The sequence below is a fragment of the Mustelus asterias genome, chromosome 11, assembly GCF_964213995.1.
Source record: "Mustelus asterias chromosome 11, sMusAst1.hap1.1, whole genome shotgun sequence".
Lineage (NCBI taxonomy): Eukaryota > Metazoa > Chordata > Chondrichthyes > Carcharhiniformes > Triakidae > Mustelus > Mustelus asterias.
The window spans coordinates 96,866,762-96,885,720 of NC_135811.1; the positions used below are offsets into that span (position 1 = coordinate 96,866,762).

Genomic DNA, 18,959 nt, shown 5'->3' on the forward strand with positions numbered 1-18,959 from the left:
AATCCCCTAGTTGCCACACTCCGGTGCCTGCACTGCGGGAGAATTTAGCACGGTCAATGCACCTAACCAGCATGCCTTTCGGACTGTGGGAGGAAACCGGAGCACTCTGAGGAAATCCACGCAGACATGGGGATAACGTGCAGACTCCGCACAGACAGTGACCCAAGCCGGGAATCGAACCCAGGACCCTGACGCTGTGCGGCAGCAGTGCTAACCACTGTGCCACCGTGCCGCCTCAGGCGCTATATAAATGCGAGACATTTTTGTGTATCTACCTTTTACACACAACCGCTTTCAGATTTTTACCCTCTTGGAGGGGAGGTAGGGCAGGAATGAAAAAGGGACAGAAGGCATGAACAACATAAAAACATTGTGTATAGTTCTCAGGAGCAGACACTTTTGCTGCATAATATCAATGATTTCACTGCCCACGCACATATAACTCAAAATGATGATTCACTTGTGAAATAACAGTCAGCAGCTACATCAGGCACTGTTCCAGAATTCATATCAAGATGTGTTTAGGATAGTACCATCTTGGCACGTTGATAGCAATAATAATGAACTTTACATTAGTGCCAGAACATCATGATCTATTTCGGACTTTAACACTTCCACTCAGATGTCCAGTGCACCCTGTGCCCAGTGACAAATGCCCTATTTATTAAGCTTTCTCTAAATTAAAGAAATAAGGTCTACACTACTTCAGGTTTCTCCAATTCTGCCGTCTTATAGAAAGCCAATTATTTTCATTAATCTAACCTGATTTTGTCTGAATCATGTTGAACCTCCAGCAATTGATATCTAATTGAATTACTTCAGTAATTAGATGATGGAACTGACTGTTATGAACCAAAATGTTAGGCGGAGAAGTGTGTAATGAGCACATTTTCTGTATATTAATTCTGTAACCACTCTGTTGCCATCAAACAGGGAAGCCCATGTCGTTTGACAATGTTCTCCGTGGCCCAGGACCTATTTGGCAAGTTTGTGTACACTGACGTCAAATATGAATAAATAAAGACTTGAGTTGTTTGGACACAAGGCAGTGTTAGCAGGGTTTTCGACGAGGTGGCAATTAGACTCAGGAAACCAATGTCACAGTACAAAAGATAAAAATTTATTAAAGGCCAGTGATCAATGGGAAAAATTATCTCGATGGTCACAGATACAGAGTACTCGGTCCTCTCGGACATGTTCTGAAGTTATCAGTAAAAACAGAACAGTTATACATTTTCTTTATCAGATTTCCCGCCCTTCATTAGTTTAAAATGAATTTCATTTAATATACACACATCAATATAAATCTCTCTCAAGCACCAACTGCATTGTACTTCCCAACTTGATGGTTTCTCATTCGTCCATTAAACTCGGATGCTAACTCCGTTTTGGCTAAAGCTACTTCCCTGTTGTCTGGTTACGGTAGATGCTACCGTAAGGGTCAAAGTGGAGGTTCCCACCAGCTCACTGCCAAGCTGAATAGACCTGTGTCCCTGCGTCCAGGGACATATCTATTCTGTGCCTGGGCTGTGACTGAACCTATTCATCATGTTGCAAAATATATTCCCTCCTAAGAAACTTCCAGGTATGAGTTTTGGAAGCTAATGGGTTCACAGGCCTCTGGCTCTAAACTATTTACCTTTCCCATCATGCCTTTCGGTAACTTGCGTCGGCCAAAGTGAACAATCACAGTAAAATATCAGCTTTTATGTTTTAAAATCATAGTTACTTGTTTAATTCTCTTACTGCGTTCATGTATTCGCTTGTTTTAAGAATCATTTAACTCTACTGTTAGTAGTGCCTGTGTATACTGTCTAAAAACTAAGAACAATGTAAAAACTTTACTGCTTTCAGGCAGTAAAGTTATCAAAGTCACTTAATGGTAGAAATTGCTTATCACATCCATGGAAGTGACAGAGACCGGGATTTTCATCTGGGGTGGAAACCTAGAGCATCTTCAGAAAGTCTCTTGGCAGCAGTTAGATTTCCTGGGAAATTGTCTTTTTTAAATAAGCTCTTGGCAAATTTCAATCTTCACTGGGGAGCTTGCTGAGGACTGAAGATAAAATGGCCACAGCAATTCTTAAATTAGACACCCTCCTCCCCCCCCAGTAACACTGCACAGCCTCCAAGGTGAGAGGTGGGGGGCATGGTGCTTTGATACTTGATTACACTCTGGTTGAATATCTCTTTGCTCAATATAATTGATCACTCGTATAGAAGACAAAGCCATTTCATTTTTAAATACCCACTGACTCCGTGCGCCCCACTCCCCATCACCATTTTAGTCTTAAATGCCTGACATACAAGTGTCCTAATGCTCAGCCTTTAGTGGTCTGCATGCTTCACTGCTCAAATTGCAACCCAATCATTGAATCCCTCCAGTGAGTGTTGTTAGAACATAGAACATAGAACATTACAGCACAGAACAGGCCCTTCGGCCCACGATGTTGTGCCGACCTTCATCTGAAACCAAGATCAAGCTATCCCACTCCCTACCATCCTGGTGTGCTCCATGTGCCTATCCAATAACCGCTTAAATGTTCCTAAAGTGTCTGACTCCACTATCACTGCAGGCAGTCCATTCCACACCCCAACCACTCTCTGCGTGAAGAACCTACCTCTGATATCCTTCCTATATCTCCCACCATGAACCCTATAGTTATGCCCCCTTGTAATAGCTCCATCCACCCGAGGAAATAGTCTTTGAACGTTCACTCGATCTATCCCCTTCATCATTTTATAAACCTCTATTAAGTCTCCCCTCAATCTCCTCCGCTCCAGAGAGAACAGCCCCAACTCCCTCAACCTTTCCTCATAAGACCGACACTCCAAACCAGGCAGCATCCTGGTAAATCTCCTCTGCACTCTTTCCAGCGCTTCCACATCCTTCTTATAGTGAGGTGACCAGAACTGCACGCAATATTCCAAATGCGGTCTCACCAAGGTCCTGTACAGTTGCAGCATAACCCCACGGCTCTTAAACTCCAACCCCCTGTTAATAAAAGCTAACACACTATATGCCTTCTTCACAGCTCTATCCACTTGAGTGGCAACCTTTAGAGATCTGTGGATATGGACCCCAAGATCTCTCTGTTCCTCCACAGTCTTCAGAACCCTACCTTTGACCCTGTAATCCACATTTAAATTAGTCCTACCAAAATGAATCACCTCACATTTATCAGGGTTAAACTCCATTTGCCATTTTTCAGCCCAGCTTTGCATCCTATCTATGTCTCTTTGCAGCCTACAACAGCCCTCCACCTCATCCACTACTCCACCAATCTTGGTGTCATCAGCAAATTTACTGATCCACCCTTCAGCCACCTCCTCTAAGTCATTAATAAAAATCACAAAGAGCAGAGGACCAAGCACTGATCCCTGCGGCACTCCGCTAGCAACCTGCCTCCAGTCCGAAAATTTTCCATCCACCACCACCCTCTGTCTTCGATCAGATAGCCAGTTACCTATCCAATCGGCCAACTTTCCCTCTATCCCACACCTCCTTACCTTCATCATAAGCCGACCATGGGGGACCTTATCAAACGCCTTACTAAAATCCATGTATATGACATCAACCGCCCTACCTTCATCAACACACCTAGTTACCTCCTCAAAAAATTCTATCAAATTTGTGAGGCACGATTTGCCCTTCACAAATCCGTGCTGACTATCCCAGATTAATCCGCATCTTTCTAAATGGTCGTAAATCCCATCCCTAAGGACCTTTTCCATCAATTTACCAACCACCGAAGTCAGACTAACCGGTCTATAATTACCAGGGTCATTTCTATTCCCTTTCTTAAACAGAGGAACAACATTCGCCACTCTCCAGTCCTCTGGCACCATCCCCGTGGACAGTTGTTGTACTCCTAAAGCATTGAATGGCAGTAATGAACATCAGGAACTGTGATTGTGGTGCCTCGATCCCTCTCATTCTTCTTGACCTGTCAACAGCCTTGCTCATAGAATCCTACAGTGCAGAAGGAGGCCATTCGGCCAATTGAGCCTGCACTGAAAACAATCCTATCCGGGCCCTATCCCCTTAACTCCACGTACTTACCCTGCTAATCCCCCTGACACTAAGGGGCAATTTACAAAGAACAAAGAACAAGAACAAAGAAAAGTACAGCGCAGGAACAGGCCCTTCGGCCCTCCAAGCCTGTGCTGATCATGATGCCCTAACTAAACTAATCGGTATGACCAATCAACCTCACACGCACATCTTTGAACTGTGGGATTAAATTGGAGCACCCGGAGGAAACCCACGCAGACATGGGGAGAATTTGCAAACTCCACACAGTCCCCCGAGGCCGGAATTGAACACAGGTCCCTGGCACTGTGAGGCAGCAGTGCTAACCACTGTGCCACCATGCCACCCCACGGTGGATTGCATTATCCTCCTGGATGTCCTCTCCTCTGTTATCCTGTTCCCTGGGCATGCCCTCGCTTGATTTCACCCCTACCTGTCCAATCATAGCTAATATATCTCTCGCAATGCTATTCCCATTCAGCCAGACAAAGAACAAAGAACAAAGAAAATTACAGCACAGGAACAGGCCCTTTGGCCCTCCAAGCCTGCATTGACCATCGTGCCCGACTGAACTAAAGCCCCCTACCCTTCCGGGGACCATATCCCTCTATTCCCATCCTATTCATGTATTTGTCCAGATGCCCCTTAAAACTCACTATCGTATCTGCTTCCACTACCTCCCCCAGCAGTGTGTTCCAGGCATTCACCACCCTCTGTGTGAAAAACGTGCCCCTTACATCTCTTTTAAACTTTTCCCCTCTCACTGTCAACATATGGCCCTGGATAATTAACCCCTCAACCCTGGGAAAAGGCCTCTGACTATCCTCTATATCCAAGCCTGTTATAATCTTGTAAACCTCTATCAGGTCCCCCTCATCCTCCGACACTCCAATGAAAACAATCCAAGTTTGTTCCAACCTTTCTTCATAGTCCATATCCTCCAAACAAGGCAACATCTCTTCTGCACCCTTTCCAAGGCATCAACATCTTTCCGGTAGTGTGACGACCAGAATTGTACACAATACTCCAAATGCGGCCTAACCAAAGTCTTGCAACATGATTTTCCAATTCCTATACTCAATGCCCTGACTGATGAAGGCCAGAATGCCTTACACCTTCTTGACCACCTTATCCACCTGAGTTGCCACCTTCAGGGAACTGTGGATCTGCACGCCTAGATCACTCTGTATGCTTATATTTCTAAGGGCTCTACCGTTTTCTATATACTTTCCTTCTGCAGTAGACCTTCCAAATCACATCACCTCACATTTGTCCGGATTAAATTCCATCTGCCATCTTTCGGCCCAGGTCTCCAGCTGATTATATCCTGCTGTATCCTCTGACAATCCTCCTCACTATCTGCTACTCCCACAATTTTTGTATCATCTGCAAATTTACTAATCACACCACTGACATTTTCCTCCAAATCATTTATATATATTACTAACAGGGGCCTCAGCACTGATTCTTGTGGAACACCGCTTGTCACAGACCTCCAGTCAGAAAAGTATCCTTCCACTGCTACTCTCTGCTTTCTATGCACAAGCCAGTTTTGTTTCCATCTTACCAGCTCACCTTGGATCCCATATGACTTCACTTTCTGTATCAGCCTGCCATGAGGAACCTTATCGAAGGCTTTACTAAAGTCCATGTCTACAACATCCATTGCCCTGCCCTGGTCAATGTTTTCTTGTCACTTCCTCAAAGAACTCAATCAAGTTTGTGAGACACGACCTCCCCTTCACAAAACCATGCTGCCTATCACTAATAAGCCTATTCTCTTCCAGATGTGAGTACATCCTGTTCCTAAGAATCTTCTCCAATAATTTCCCCACCACTGACGTAAGGCTCACAGGCCTATAATTTCCCAGATTGTCTCTTCTGCCCTTCTTAAACTGAGGAACAATGTTAGCTACTCTCCAATTCTCTCGTACCCCACCTGTGACTAAAGAGGATACAAAGATTTTGGCCAAGGCCTCAGCAATTTATTCCCTCACCTCTCTCAGCATTCTAGGATAAATCCTATCTGGCCCTGGGGACTTGTCCGCCTTAATGCTTTTCCAAATCTCCAATACCTCTTCCCTTTTTATCTCAACATGTCCTAGGATATCAACATCCTCCTTTCTACACTCACCATCCACCACATCCTTCTCCTTTGTGAATACTGATGCAAAGTACTCGTTAAGGACCTCATCCACCTCATCTGGCTCCACACACAAATTCCCTCCACTGTTCTTGAGTGGACCCACCCTTTCCTTAGCTAACCTCTTCCTCTTTATATATGCATAAAAAGCCTTGGGATTCTCCTTAATCCTGCCTGCCAAGGACATTTCATAGCCCCTTTTAGCCCTCCTAAGTCCCTGTTTAAGCTCTTTCCTGCTATTTTTGTATTCCTCAAGAACCTTATCCATTTTCAATTTCCTGAAACTTATGTATGCCTCCTTCTTCTTTTTCACTACACTCACAATCTCTCTTGTCATCCAGGGTTCCCGAACCTTGCCACCTTTTAATCCTTAATTTTTACCGGGTCTTATGGTTCAGGTCAGAAACTCCAAAGTGTTTTATGGAGCCCGCCTGGATCATAAGTTTTTCACCTTGTATTTGGCTGGGATAAGCATGATATGTTTCACCTCAGGTATGATTCAAATGACCCACTGGGGAGCTTTTATCAAACAAAGTTTATTTAAGAATATAGTTAACATGTATGGAAAGAAAATTAGTAATACCTTTTATCAATTACAAACAAAAACAAAACAACCACAATAATGTATAATCCTTAACAAATATATCTAAGATGTCCCAATCAAACAAAGACTTTCTTTGGACAAAACCCTTCCACAGGTTTAACACAGCAAAGACTAATGCTCACGTGATACTGGAACTGAGTCCTTTGGATGAATGCCACAGTTCTATTAATACACTCAGAACAGTTTGAAGTCAGAACAGCTTCCCAGAACATCAGTCAAGCCACCGACAGCAGATTTTCTACTGCAGGAAAGCAAGAAGTCTCACTTTCAGCTAACCAGCAGAATTTCCCAAAACCAGGAGCGTGAGAGATAGAGAGAGAGAGAGATGCTTCTTTCCAGCTTGATGTCCCTTCTAAAACGAAAAGCTGCAGCTTAGAATTGAAAATGAAAGGGCTCCCGTCACCTGACCTGCGATTCTTCCTCCTGACAATGCAGGGTCATAAAAATAATTCCCAAAGTAAAAATAAACAATCCCCCTTTAAGCCACTTAAGGAGCAATGGAAGGGCTCCGAGTAGACAACCCTGTGCCACAATGAGAGCTACAGAGAACATGATTTTTAAAAAAAAACTCTTAAAGGTACACTAACATCACAAGGGACATACTTGTCCTGAATTGTTAACAACCGACTTTTAAAAGACTCCCACGTATCAGATGTGGATTTACCCTCAAATAGCCACCCCCCAGTCTACATTCCCTAGCTCCTGCCTAATACTGCCGTAGTTAACCTGTCCCCAATTTAGTACTTTCACTCTGGGACTACTTCTATCCTTTTCTACAAGTATCTTGAAACTTATAGAATTGTGATCACTGTTCCCAAAATGGTCCCCCACTGAGACATCAATCACCTGTCCGGGCTTGTTTCCCAGAACCAGGTCCAAGATAGCCCCTTCCCAAGTTAGACTATCTACATATTGCCTCAAGAAGCACTCTTAGACACACTGAACAATCTCTGCCCAGTCCAAGCCCCTGGTACTAAAGGAATCCCAGTCTATGTTGGGGAAGTTAAAATCGCCTATCACAAAACCCTGTTTTTGTTACATCTTCCTGTAATCTGCTGACATATCAGTTCCTCTGCTTCACGCTGGTTATTGGGAGGTCTATAGTTTAACCCCAACTGTATGATTACACTGCCCCCATTCCTGGGTTCTACCCATGTGGCCTCATTGCATGATCCACCAAGGTGCTCTCCCTCTATAGAGCTGTGACATTCTCCCTAATCAGTAAAGCAACACCCCACCTCTTCTGTCATCCTCTCTATCTCTCCTGAAGGATCTAAATCCTGGCATGCTAAGCTGCCAGTCCTGCCCTTCTTTCATCTAAGTCTCCGCAATTGCCACAACATCATAGTTCCATGTAGAAATCCAAGCTTTAAGATCATCCGCCTTACCTGTCATACTCCTTGTGTTAAAGCAAACACACCTCAGACCATCTGTCCTGTCATGTTTTGTACACTCTCCCTGTGTTTTATTTCTCTTAGCCTTACTGGACCCATTTACTGAGTTCTCCACAGTCGCTGTACTCTCTGACCTACTGTGGATCCCACCCCTCTCAACTGTTCCTCATCTTTATGCTACCTCTTGATCACATCATCTACAGCTACAGAATCAGCTCCAACATGTACACCGATGACACACATTTGTCCCTTGACCCCCTCTATGTCTTCAGATGATTTGTCTGACATCCAGCATAGGATGAGCCATCACTCCCCCCAACGGTTCAGAACACCAAAGTCAAAATCTTTGACTGTTGGCAAAGATTCCATCCAATCAACGGTGCCCCAGGTCAAAACAAACTCTGGTGGCCTGTTCAACTGCTAACTGAATCCTGACCCCTATCATGTCTATCGCAAAGGTCATTTAGTTCCACTTCAACCTTATTTCCCTTCCCACCTTAGCCCATCTGGCACCAAAATCCTTATTCTTGCTTTAGATTTGATTACCCCTGGCTGGACTACAGTGTCAAGCAGAAGGACAGCTGTACTCCTTCCGTGTGTACTCAAGTCTTTTATTGAACTGATCTTGAGATGTTTGCCTCCAGGGACAGCCACATGGCATAGTCATAGAGGTGTCACTCAGACTGGTTCCATTTAAAAACACAAACATCCCCTTTTTTATCTCAAAGAAAAGATACAAGCATCCCTCTTTTCCTTTTGCTGGCAACCATCCTTCACATCTAGGGTAGTGAATATCTTTGTCTTGGCAAGTTGGGGCAAAGTTCCTTCGATGGTTGGCATGGGTTAATGAGATCTCTTCAGTGCATAATTTAGATCATTTGGGTCTAGGCATAATGGCAGCTTTCCAGTTTGTTTTACTGCTACCAGGCTGCTCATCAAGTTTGTGGCAGTTGTCACATTTTTGAATACTCCCCTTATTTCTGACTCTTCAGTTGTGTCTTGTCGGCTTGGCTTGAGGGCAGCAGGGTGAAACCCTGGACTGGGCGTCCTGCCTTTATCTCGCGTAGGAATCAAGTTTTCACTTCAGATTGATGGGAATATAGCAAGGAACTATTGAAAGGGTGAAATCAGTGGGAGTTTATTTACAGTAGTGAACATTATGTAAAACCGCGTCCACATCTTGCCTTGCTGCTACGATTTGGTGCAGAGGCGGAGGCAGCTTCCTAATTACTATGCCCTGTTGTCTGTGATGACGTTGGTGGTGGGCATCGTCTGGAATGCCAGGACATGGAGGGCCTTGGCCTGTTTTGGGGGTTGTGCTATGTGGAGCTGGAGCTGATGCGATCACAGGTAGAGGGGATTCGAATGGGCGGGACATTAATAAGACCGCAAGATCAGAAGATGTAGGAGGAGAAATAGGCCATTCAGCCTGTCGAGCCTGCTCTCCCACTCAATGAGATCATGACTGATCTGATGTGATAACCCTCAAACTCCACTTTCCTGCCTTATCCCCATAACCCTCAATCCCCTGACTGATGAAGAGTCTGTATTTGGGTGATGGGTCTGCTATGTCGGAGTCTGTGAATTGTTTTGATTCTTCTGCACTGGTGTCGGGGCTGGAATCGAGGACTTGGTTCATGGATCCCTCAGCTGCTTCCCAGATGTGCCTGCAAACATAAGGGGAGGTCATTAGTTCATGGCGGGGTCCTGGGAAACAGAAGGAGCCGGGGGGCGGGGGGGGGGGGGGGGGGCGCGATTCTCCCACCCCGCTGTGCTAATTTTCTGGCGCAGCATGTGGGAGAATCTCGTATCCGTGCATGCGCGGGATTCATGCATACGTTCTCGCTGCGCACGCATCTTCCAGCACCGGACTTCCAGCGCCGTCTGATTCGTTAGGTGGGGGGGGGGCTGGAGATAGGGGCGGTCTGAGACGGCGGGGGGGGGGGGGGGGGGCCGGGGGGGGGCGCCCCGGGCTGGCCCGGGAATGGTTGGGGGGCCGGTGTTGTGGGGTCCCGGGCTAGCCAGTGATTAAGAGCTGGCCAGTGATTAAGAGAAAGGCTGACAGTTTGGAGCCACTGCCCATGCACAGAGGCTCGCTGGTTTCAGCCTCCCGGGTGAATCCACTGATTTATATTGATATTCACTCTGGTGGCCTCTGCATTCTAGTGTGAACTCCCACAGAAAAAACTAGCGTGAATTACTCCAGTTTTCCCACAAATTCAACACTTGGAACTTTTTTGAGAGAATTCCGCCCGCGATACCGTTCAGGGCATGGTACCCTGACAGATGTTGCAGTGTTGGATCCTCACTTAGTTAATCACCACCAACCTCACCATCAGCACAGGGACGGTTCACGCTTCCCCGGCCAGGTGAATGGCTCTGTCCTCAACGTCCGTGAGGATCTTAAGTTCTGGCACCCCTCCACCCATCTGAGATCTCTCCCTCGGATGGAGGGAGTGTAAGGAGGAAGCTTGCCAGGGCAAATAATGAGGATGCCCGGCATGAGTGGATGGCGAGTGGGACCAGGGACGTGACAAGGACATGACCTACAGGGAAGATGAAGATGTGTGTGGGATGGTTAATGGTGGCGTCCCTTGAGCTGGCATTGAGTGAGATCCCTGTAGATGTGAGATGTGTCAGTAAGGTTGTGAGTGATGAGAATAGTGGCGTACCCTGGCAGAACAGAGAATCATAGAATAAAGTCTCTGCAGTGCAGAAGGAGACCATTCAGCCCATCGAGTCTGCACTGACCACAATCCCACCCACCTCCCTCTCCTTGTAACCCCAGACCTATTTCCCATAACTCCAAGTATTTACCCCACTAACCCCCCTAACCTACATATCTTGGGACACTAAAGGGCAATTTAGCATAGCCAATCCACCTAGCCTGCACATCTTTGGAATTTGGGTGGAAACCGGAGCACCCGGAGGAAACCCACCCATACATGGGGAGAATGTGCAAACTCCACCCAGACAGTCACCCGAGGCTGGAATTGAACCCGGGTCCCTGGTGCTGTGAGGCAGCAGTGCTAATCACTGTGCCACCATGCCATCCGTGCCGATCATTCCTCTGGTGGCACTGACCACCACTGCCACTGCATCCAATGCTGAATTGGTGACCTTGGTCTTCACCCAGGATATGGGCAGAATACTTTGTGGTGGACCTCCACTGTGTTCAGCTGGCGCTCAAGGGACGTGTCTGTAAATTTGGATGCTGAATATCGCCTAGATTTGGTAGCCATTACATCCCAGTGGCTTCCTGGGACTTGCAGTGTGCTAGCTGTGTGCAGGGATGGCCTTTACGCATGGCACCTGGGTCACTGAGGCGCTGTGATGACAGCGCGGGTGAATCAGAGGTTGCCCGCCAGTGATACAGCGTGGAACCCGTACCTGCCAGATTTGCAGTCTAAGTGCCGCACAATACAGCGGAAAATGCCGCCATTGCTGTCAGCGTGCTCACTGCCCAATTTCCCACCTGCCATCAGATTTTGCTGATCTTTGAGATGGTTCTGCCAAAATCTATTCAACAGTTTTTTTAATTTACTCTAATTCTAGGAAGGAGGACAAGTTAGTTTACTGACTCTAGTTTATAGTCCGGTTTATATACCGGTTCACATCTTGAGCCCTTTGTACAACCCCCCCCCCCCCCCCCCACCCCGCCCCGCCCCACCTTTGTCTGGTTCCATCAGTTGAAGGGATGCTTGGGAGTGGTTTGTTACTTCCTGAGGTTTGGGTGGGCTTGACTGCTTTGGTGTTTTACCAAACGAGGTTTTTGTCTTGTCTGAAGTGGTCAAAAGTTGATATTTCTCAAAGTCATTTAGCACAATTTCAAACACAGATGTTCTATCTCTGAACAGTGTGGCTTTGTTCAACTTGATAGCACTGTCTGGGAGAACATGATTATGACAGAAAACTGAAGTTCAGCGAGTTTTAACAGAAACACAACTGTCCCCAGCCTTCAAAGCATGATAGTAGTTAAATCAACCTTGAACAAAAGGTTAATTTTTACTGAAGTCATTACTGAAGGATAATGGCCTGTTGTTAGAGTGCAAAGTCACATAAAAGGAGGACATCCACTTCCTGATTGTCCAGTTTCAAGAGGATTTCAAAGGACTGACTCCAAAACAATTTCCTATCCTGGCATGGAGGAGGTTAGATGTTTCCCGAGAGGTTTCTTCACGTGAACTCTTGCCCCCAACCACCCCGCCCCCATAGCTCTCTCCTAGCACAGTGGCACAGTGGCTAGCACTGCTGCTTCACAGTGCCAGGGACCCGTGTTTGATTCCCGACGAGGGCCACTGTCTGTTTGCGTGCGTTTCCTCCAGGTGCTCTGATATCCTCCCACAGTCCGAAAGACGTGCTGGTTAGGTGCATTGGCCATGCTAAATTCTCCCTCAGTGTACTCAAACAGGCACCGGAGTGTGGCGACTAGGGAATTTTCACAGTAACTTCATTGCAGTGTTAATGTAAACCTACTTGTGACTAATAAATAAACTTTAAACAACATGCCTATCTTCAATTGGGGGAACTAACAGATCCTTTGTTTTCCAACTGAATGATTGTTGATTCTAAGTCAAATAGTCGATCCTCCTATCTCCAATATTTTTATAACTAATAAACCAACCTCGCCAAAGAGCAAATTGAAACTATTTTTTTCAATGCCTCTGCAATATTTTTTCTTGGTTGCTCGCAGTTCCCCAGATTCTTGTTCAAATCCCGACGACTCCCAAGTTGATTCTGAAGGGTTTGCAACAGGATGAAGGTTTAAGGTGGGAGTGTGTCATTAAGCCAGAGAAATAAACACTGAAGGTAAACCCAGATTACATATTTTAAACCAGAAAGATCCTTGCAAAAAAAAAACCCAACAAAAACAAAGCAGTAAATCTAATCTTAGGAAGAATACCTTTACTCAAAACAGAATAAATGCTTGGAATAAATTGGCAGATAGAATAGCAGTAAAGTTTATTAGTCACAAGTCGGCTTACATTCACACTGCAATTAAGTTACTGTGAAAATCCCCTAGTCGCCACACTCCGGCGCCTGTTCGGGTACACTGAAGGAGAATTTAGCATGGCCAACGCACCTAACCAGCACATCTTTGGACTGTGAGAGGAAACCAGAGCACCCGGAGGAAACCCACGCAGGCATGGGGAGAACATGCAAACTCCACACAGACAGCGACCCAAGTTGGGAATTGAACCTGGATCCCTGGCGCTGTGAGGCAGCAGTGCTAACCACTGTGCCATCGTGCCGCCAGTGGAGTACTTGAAAGTATAGCTGGATGCAAAGAGCGGTAGAGGGATGAACTCTGCTGGAAGGACATTTCTCATTCTCAGCATCCTGTGGCCGTCATTTTCAGTGTTTACAGCCCCTTTAACTTCTGGAAAGAGACCAAAAAGAAATAAAGACCTTGAATGAAGAAAAACAGCTTGGTAGCACAACCTGTGCTAAGTGATTACTGAAGAATATCAGGAATGTCTGTCTATCTGGGGGGTTTTTCCTATTTATCAGGCACAACTTTGTTAGTATGTTAACACAATATGTGGTTTGCATAGTATCATTTTAGAAGTGCAGAAAAATCATTTATTACCATAAATATTCACAGATGCATTCAACAAAGTTACTATTCCACACCATTTCTATTACTGGCAATATTTCACATTATAAAATGGCAGCACTCTACAATATGTTCAAGAGTTGTTGGTTTTGTTTGATTTGTAATGAGAATTTTTTTTTTAATTCATTTGTGGGACATGGGCATCGCTGGTTGGCCAGCATTTATTGCCCATCCCTAGTTGCCCGAGGGCAATTGAGAGTCAACTACCTTACTGTGGGTCTGGAGTCACATGTAGGCCAGACCAGGTAAGGACGGCAGATTTCCTTCCCTCAAGGAACATTAGTGAACCAGATGGGGTTTTTGTTCGACAATCGTTTCATGGTCATCAGTAGATTCTTAATTCCAGACATTATTTATTAAATTCAAATTCCACCATCTGCTGTGGTGGGATTTGAACCCAGTTCCCCAGAACATTAGCTGAGTTTCTGGATTAATAGTCTAGCGATAATACCACTAGGTTATCACCTCCTCAATTGCATAGTTGTTTATATTTTATGAAATATAATAATAATACCGGATCTAAAGTCTATCTAAAGTTTAAAAAAATCCTGTAATTCTACAATGACAGGTCTGCCTTGGGAAATGGCTAAATTTGTAAACTACAATTCTGTTCACTATTGTCCTTTAGGGAAGGAAATCTGCCATCCTTAACTGCTCTGGCTTACATGTGACTCCAAAGCCATAGCAATGTGGTTGACTTTCAACTGCTCCCGGGCAATTAGAGATGGGCAATAAATGCTGACCAGCCAGTGACACCCATATCTCATGAATGAATAAAACAAATCTAGAGAAGTTATGCAGCTTGAATAGACATGAAGTGAACATTGTAAGCTGCTTTAATTCTTGAATCTCCCATAAAATTAATTGACTGATTCCATAATGATTTGGTAGTTAAAGGGACCAGTAGGAGTAGTATTGAGTCATACCATTAGAACTTGGTTGAATTCCAAGTCTGTGCTGAATTGGTTTGTGTCAAGTCAGGCAGTCTTTGGGACTTGTTAATCCTGTGACAGAGAAAGTAAGCCAAGGTTCAAGCTCCTGATCACCATTTAAATGTTGCCCTCAACTAAAATGTCAGTGACACCAGGAAAACAGCATGACTGCAGTCGTTCTCATTTGTTTTTCAGACCTCTCTGGTTCACCTGTTGAAGACTGTGCGCCTCTTGCGACTGCTGCGTTTGTTACAGAAGCTCGACCGGTACTCCCAGTACAGTGCTATGGTCCTCACACTTCTAATGTCAATGTTTGCATTGCTCGCTCACTGGATGGCCTGCATTTGGTACGTCATTGGCAGGAGGGAAATGGAAGTGAATGATCCACACACGTGGGACATTGGTAAGCCTCGACAAAATGGTTGATTTACATGGATGCATCTTGGAACTTAAATGATCCGAATATTTATTGATTGGAAGCTATATTCATGATGATATTATGCATGTTCAAAAACACTCGAAATGCCAATTTGGGGATAGGTCTTCTTGGATTTGGGTTCCATGTGGACAACTGCAAGAAGCTTCATTTAAGATACTAATAGACCATTGGTGCTGTTGCTTATTGTAGGTCTGAAGATGTAGGTCTTTAGATAAGTACAGGAGTACTATCTTATATTGTGTACTATGAATTATTTTAGAAACTAGAAGCAGGAGTAGGCCATTCGGCCCTTCAAGCCTGCTTCACCATTCATTTTGATCATGGCTGATCATCGAATTCAATATTCTGATCCCCCCTTCTCCCCATATCCCTTGATCACTTTAGCCCCAAGAGCTATATCTAATTTCCTCTTCAACGCTTGGCCTCAACTACTTTCTGTGATAGTGAATTCCACACATTCACCACCCTCTGGGTGAAGAAATTTCTCCTCACCTCAGTTCCAAAAGATTTACCCCTTATCCTCAAACTATGACCCCTAGTTACTGGACACACCAAGATCGGGAACATTCTTTCTGAATCTACCCTGTCTAACCCTGTTAGAATTTTATAAATTTCTATGAGATCTCCTCTCACTCTTCTAAACTCCAATGAATACAATCCTAACCGTCTTAGTCTCTCCTCATATGATAGACCTGCCATCCCAGGAATCAGCCTGGTAAACCATCGCTGTACTCCCTCTACAGCAAGGACATCCTTCCTCAGATAAGGGCACCAAAACTGCACACAATACTCCAGGCGTGGCCTAGATATGTACAAATGTACACACATCCAAATTGCAGTTGTATATAACCTTTCGTATAGCCTTTAAGGCCAAAACATCCAGCTGCTGTGTCTTACTGAGATCAATTAGAGGTTTTTAAACAAGAGGCTCAGGTGAATAGGAAATCAGAGGAAACCTACTGAAAATTGGCAGAAAAGTTGTGACCTAGGAATATGCTCATGCAGCATCTGTCCTTGTACCATTGGTGCCAAAGCCGAGACTTTCCTATTCATCTTACTTCAACATTGGTAATAACACATTGATTGAAATAATAGCAGTTGGAAAATCTAGGCATGTGCAGCTGCTTATTATTCATTATCAAAACCTCTTGGTGGCAGAATGATTAGCACTGCTGCCTCACACCACCAGGGACCCTGGTTCGATTCCCGGCTTGGGCCACTGTCTGCACGGAGTATGCACATTCTCCCCGTGTCTGCGTGGGTTTCCTCCGGGTGCTCCGGTTTCCTCCCGCAGTCCAAAAGATGTGCTGGTTATGTTAATTGGCCATGCTAAATTCTCCCTCAGTGTACCCGAACAGGCACCGGAGTGTGGCGACTAGGAGATTTTCACAGCAACTTCATTGCAGTGTTAATGTAAACCTACTTGTGACACTAATAAATAAACTTAAAACTCATAGAACCAGAGGGCACAACTTCAGAATAAAGAGACAATCCTTTAAAATCGAGATGAGGAGGAATTTCTTCAGCCAGAGAATGGTGAATCTGTGGAACTCTTTGCCGCAGAAGGCTGTGGAGGCCAGGTCATTGAGTGTCTTTAAGACAGAGATAGATAGGTTCTTGATTAATAAGGGGAACGGGGGTTATGGGGAAAAGGCAGGAGAATGGGGATGAGAAAAATATCAGCCATGATTGAATGGCGGAGCAGACTCGATGGGCCGAGTGGCCTAATTCTATGTCTTATGGTCTTTTAGAGACTTAAATAAACTTAAAACTCACAGCCTTCATTGTGCCATTTTTTTTCAATTATTTATTTTGGTGAGCTTTGTTGTCTTGCCAAGGGTTAATATCTGATAAAGCAATAGTATAGTGGTGTAGCGTTAAACCTATTGGAAGACATAGTACGATATTGGCAAGACTGTGAGTTGCCTCCTCCAGCAATCAAATTTCGAATCAGAAAAATTAAAATTTATTGGGCACAAAAGACAGAAGCAGTGAACTCAGCCAAGATTTTCCTTCCAACAATGATTGTACAATTATGCCCTTGTACCGCACCATGCCAAGCATCACACCCCGTTTAACACCATTAAAAATTCATCAAGTTGAATTGGAAACATGAAATGTACTTGCTCAGCTGTGACAACACGACAAGCAATGTTGGCACTCTGCATCAGCGTTACTGAAGCACGTTACACACAATAATTCTCATTGTTTGATTTCCCATGGATCGTACTCAATGCTTGTGTGAGAGATTGGAACACGTTGTCTTCTCACAGCGGGTCTCATGCACAGATATGTGCTCGGGGTTGGGTGCGCAGAGACGGGGCAAGTGCCAGGCTCTGCCAACCTGACACTTCTAAATGATTGTCTGCATTCTAATTTTTTGGGTTTTTTGGCGGGGTGAGGTGGTCAGGCTGGATTAGAAGTCAGTCCCACCACCCCTCACCGCAATTAACGCAGAGACGGGCTGGGTGGAACGTTTGCCAATGTGCTCTGTTGAATGAAGATAAGAACACAAGAACCAGGAACAGGAGGAGGTCATCTGGTCCCTCGAGCCTGCTCCGCCATTCAATAAGACCATGGCTGATCTTTTCGTGGACTCAGCTCCACTTACCCGCCCGCTCACCATAACCCTTAATTCCTTTACTGTTCAAAAATGTATCTATCCTTGCCTTAAAAACATTCAATGAGGTAGCCTCAACTGCTTCACTGAGCAGGGAATTCCACAGATTCACAACGCTTTGGGTGAAAAAGTTCCTCTTCAACTCAGCCCTAAATATGCTCCTTCTTATTTTGAGGTCATGTCCCCTAGTTCTAGTTTCACCTGCCAGTGGAAACAACTTCCCTGCTTCTATTTCTTCTATTTGTTTCATAATCTTATATGTTTCTATAACATCTCCTCTCATTCTTCTCCTCATTCAATTAAAACAATGATCAAAACAAAAAACAGCCCTCCAGCCTCATGCCCCCCCATCCATGCCCGATCCATGCCAACCTATGCCACCTCATGCCTTCACCCACCCCATAGTCATCCATACCTTTGACAACCCACGTCCCTCTGCCCACCCCATTTCCCATCCCCTACATCTCCATGGCCCCTCATAACCCCTATGCAGTCTATAGCAACTCATGCCCCCATCCACCACCCTTTGCCCTTACCATGTCTATGCCAACTCACCTAGTATCCACCATGGGCACATGTCAGGAGCCGAGCTGCCGTTAAATAAAGTCGTGTATCTGCTGAAAAAAAACTGTCTCACTGGTAAAAAAGAACATTCAATACATAGACCCTCATCAAATTAATCTCTTATGGAAGCAAAATTTTCTATTCTGTAACCACTTAGAGCTGTCAATCAAACTGTTCACTAAAAAGGCACCACACTGTGATAATGTTTGTAAAATCAGTCATTGCAGCACAAATGGTATAATAATAACTTTCAAGTTTACGTCAACTGCAGAATGAAATATTAAGCACTGATTTTTTGATCTCGAGACTATTTATTTAAAGCCCAGCAGAGTTAAATCCATTGACAGATTTGACAATTCCAATGCGTTTTGACTGTTTCAATGAATTTTGACTATTCTTTGACAATTTTGACAGTTCTTTGACAGCTTTGAAAATTAAAATTAGTTTATGCACTTTTTATGCACAATCGTGTTTACTTTTAACAATCTCAAAGGGTACCTTATCCCTCCCAATGGTGTCTTGAGACCATATCCAAATGGGTAACTTTCCTCTCTGAAGGGTTATCCAAACGAATCCACCAAGTTCAGACTAGCTCTTACCTCTTCTAATCTGC

The 18,959-nt window shown here is 44.7% G+C and overlaps 1 protein-coding gene across 1 annotated transcript in view; it reads left to right on the top strand.

The window, feature by feature from the left end:
- Positions 1-18,959, top strand: part of LOC144500280 (voltage-gated delayed rectifier potassium channel KCNH8-like) — a 203,428-nt gene that overhangs the window by 100,044 nt on the left and 84,425 nt on the right. The window contains exon 7 of the mRNA XM_078222956.1: positions 14,919-15,126. Within this exon, the coding sequence (XP_078079082.1) occupies positions 14,919-15,126 (208 nt within the window). The remainder of the gene's footprint in view (positions 1-14,918; positions 15,127-18,959) is intronic.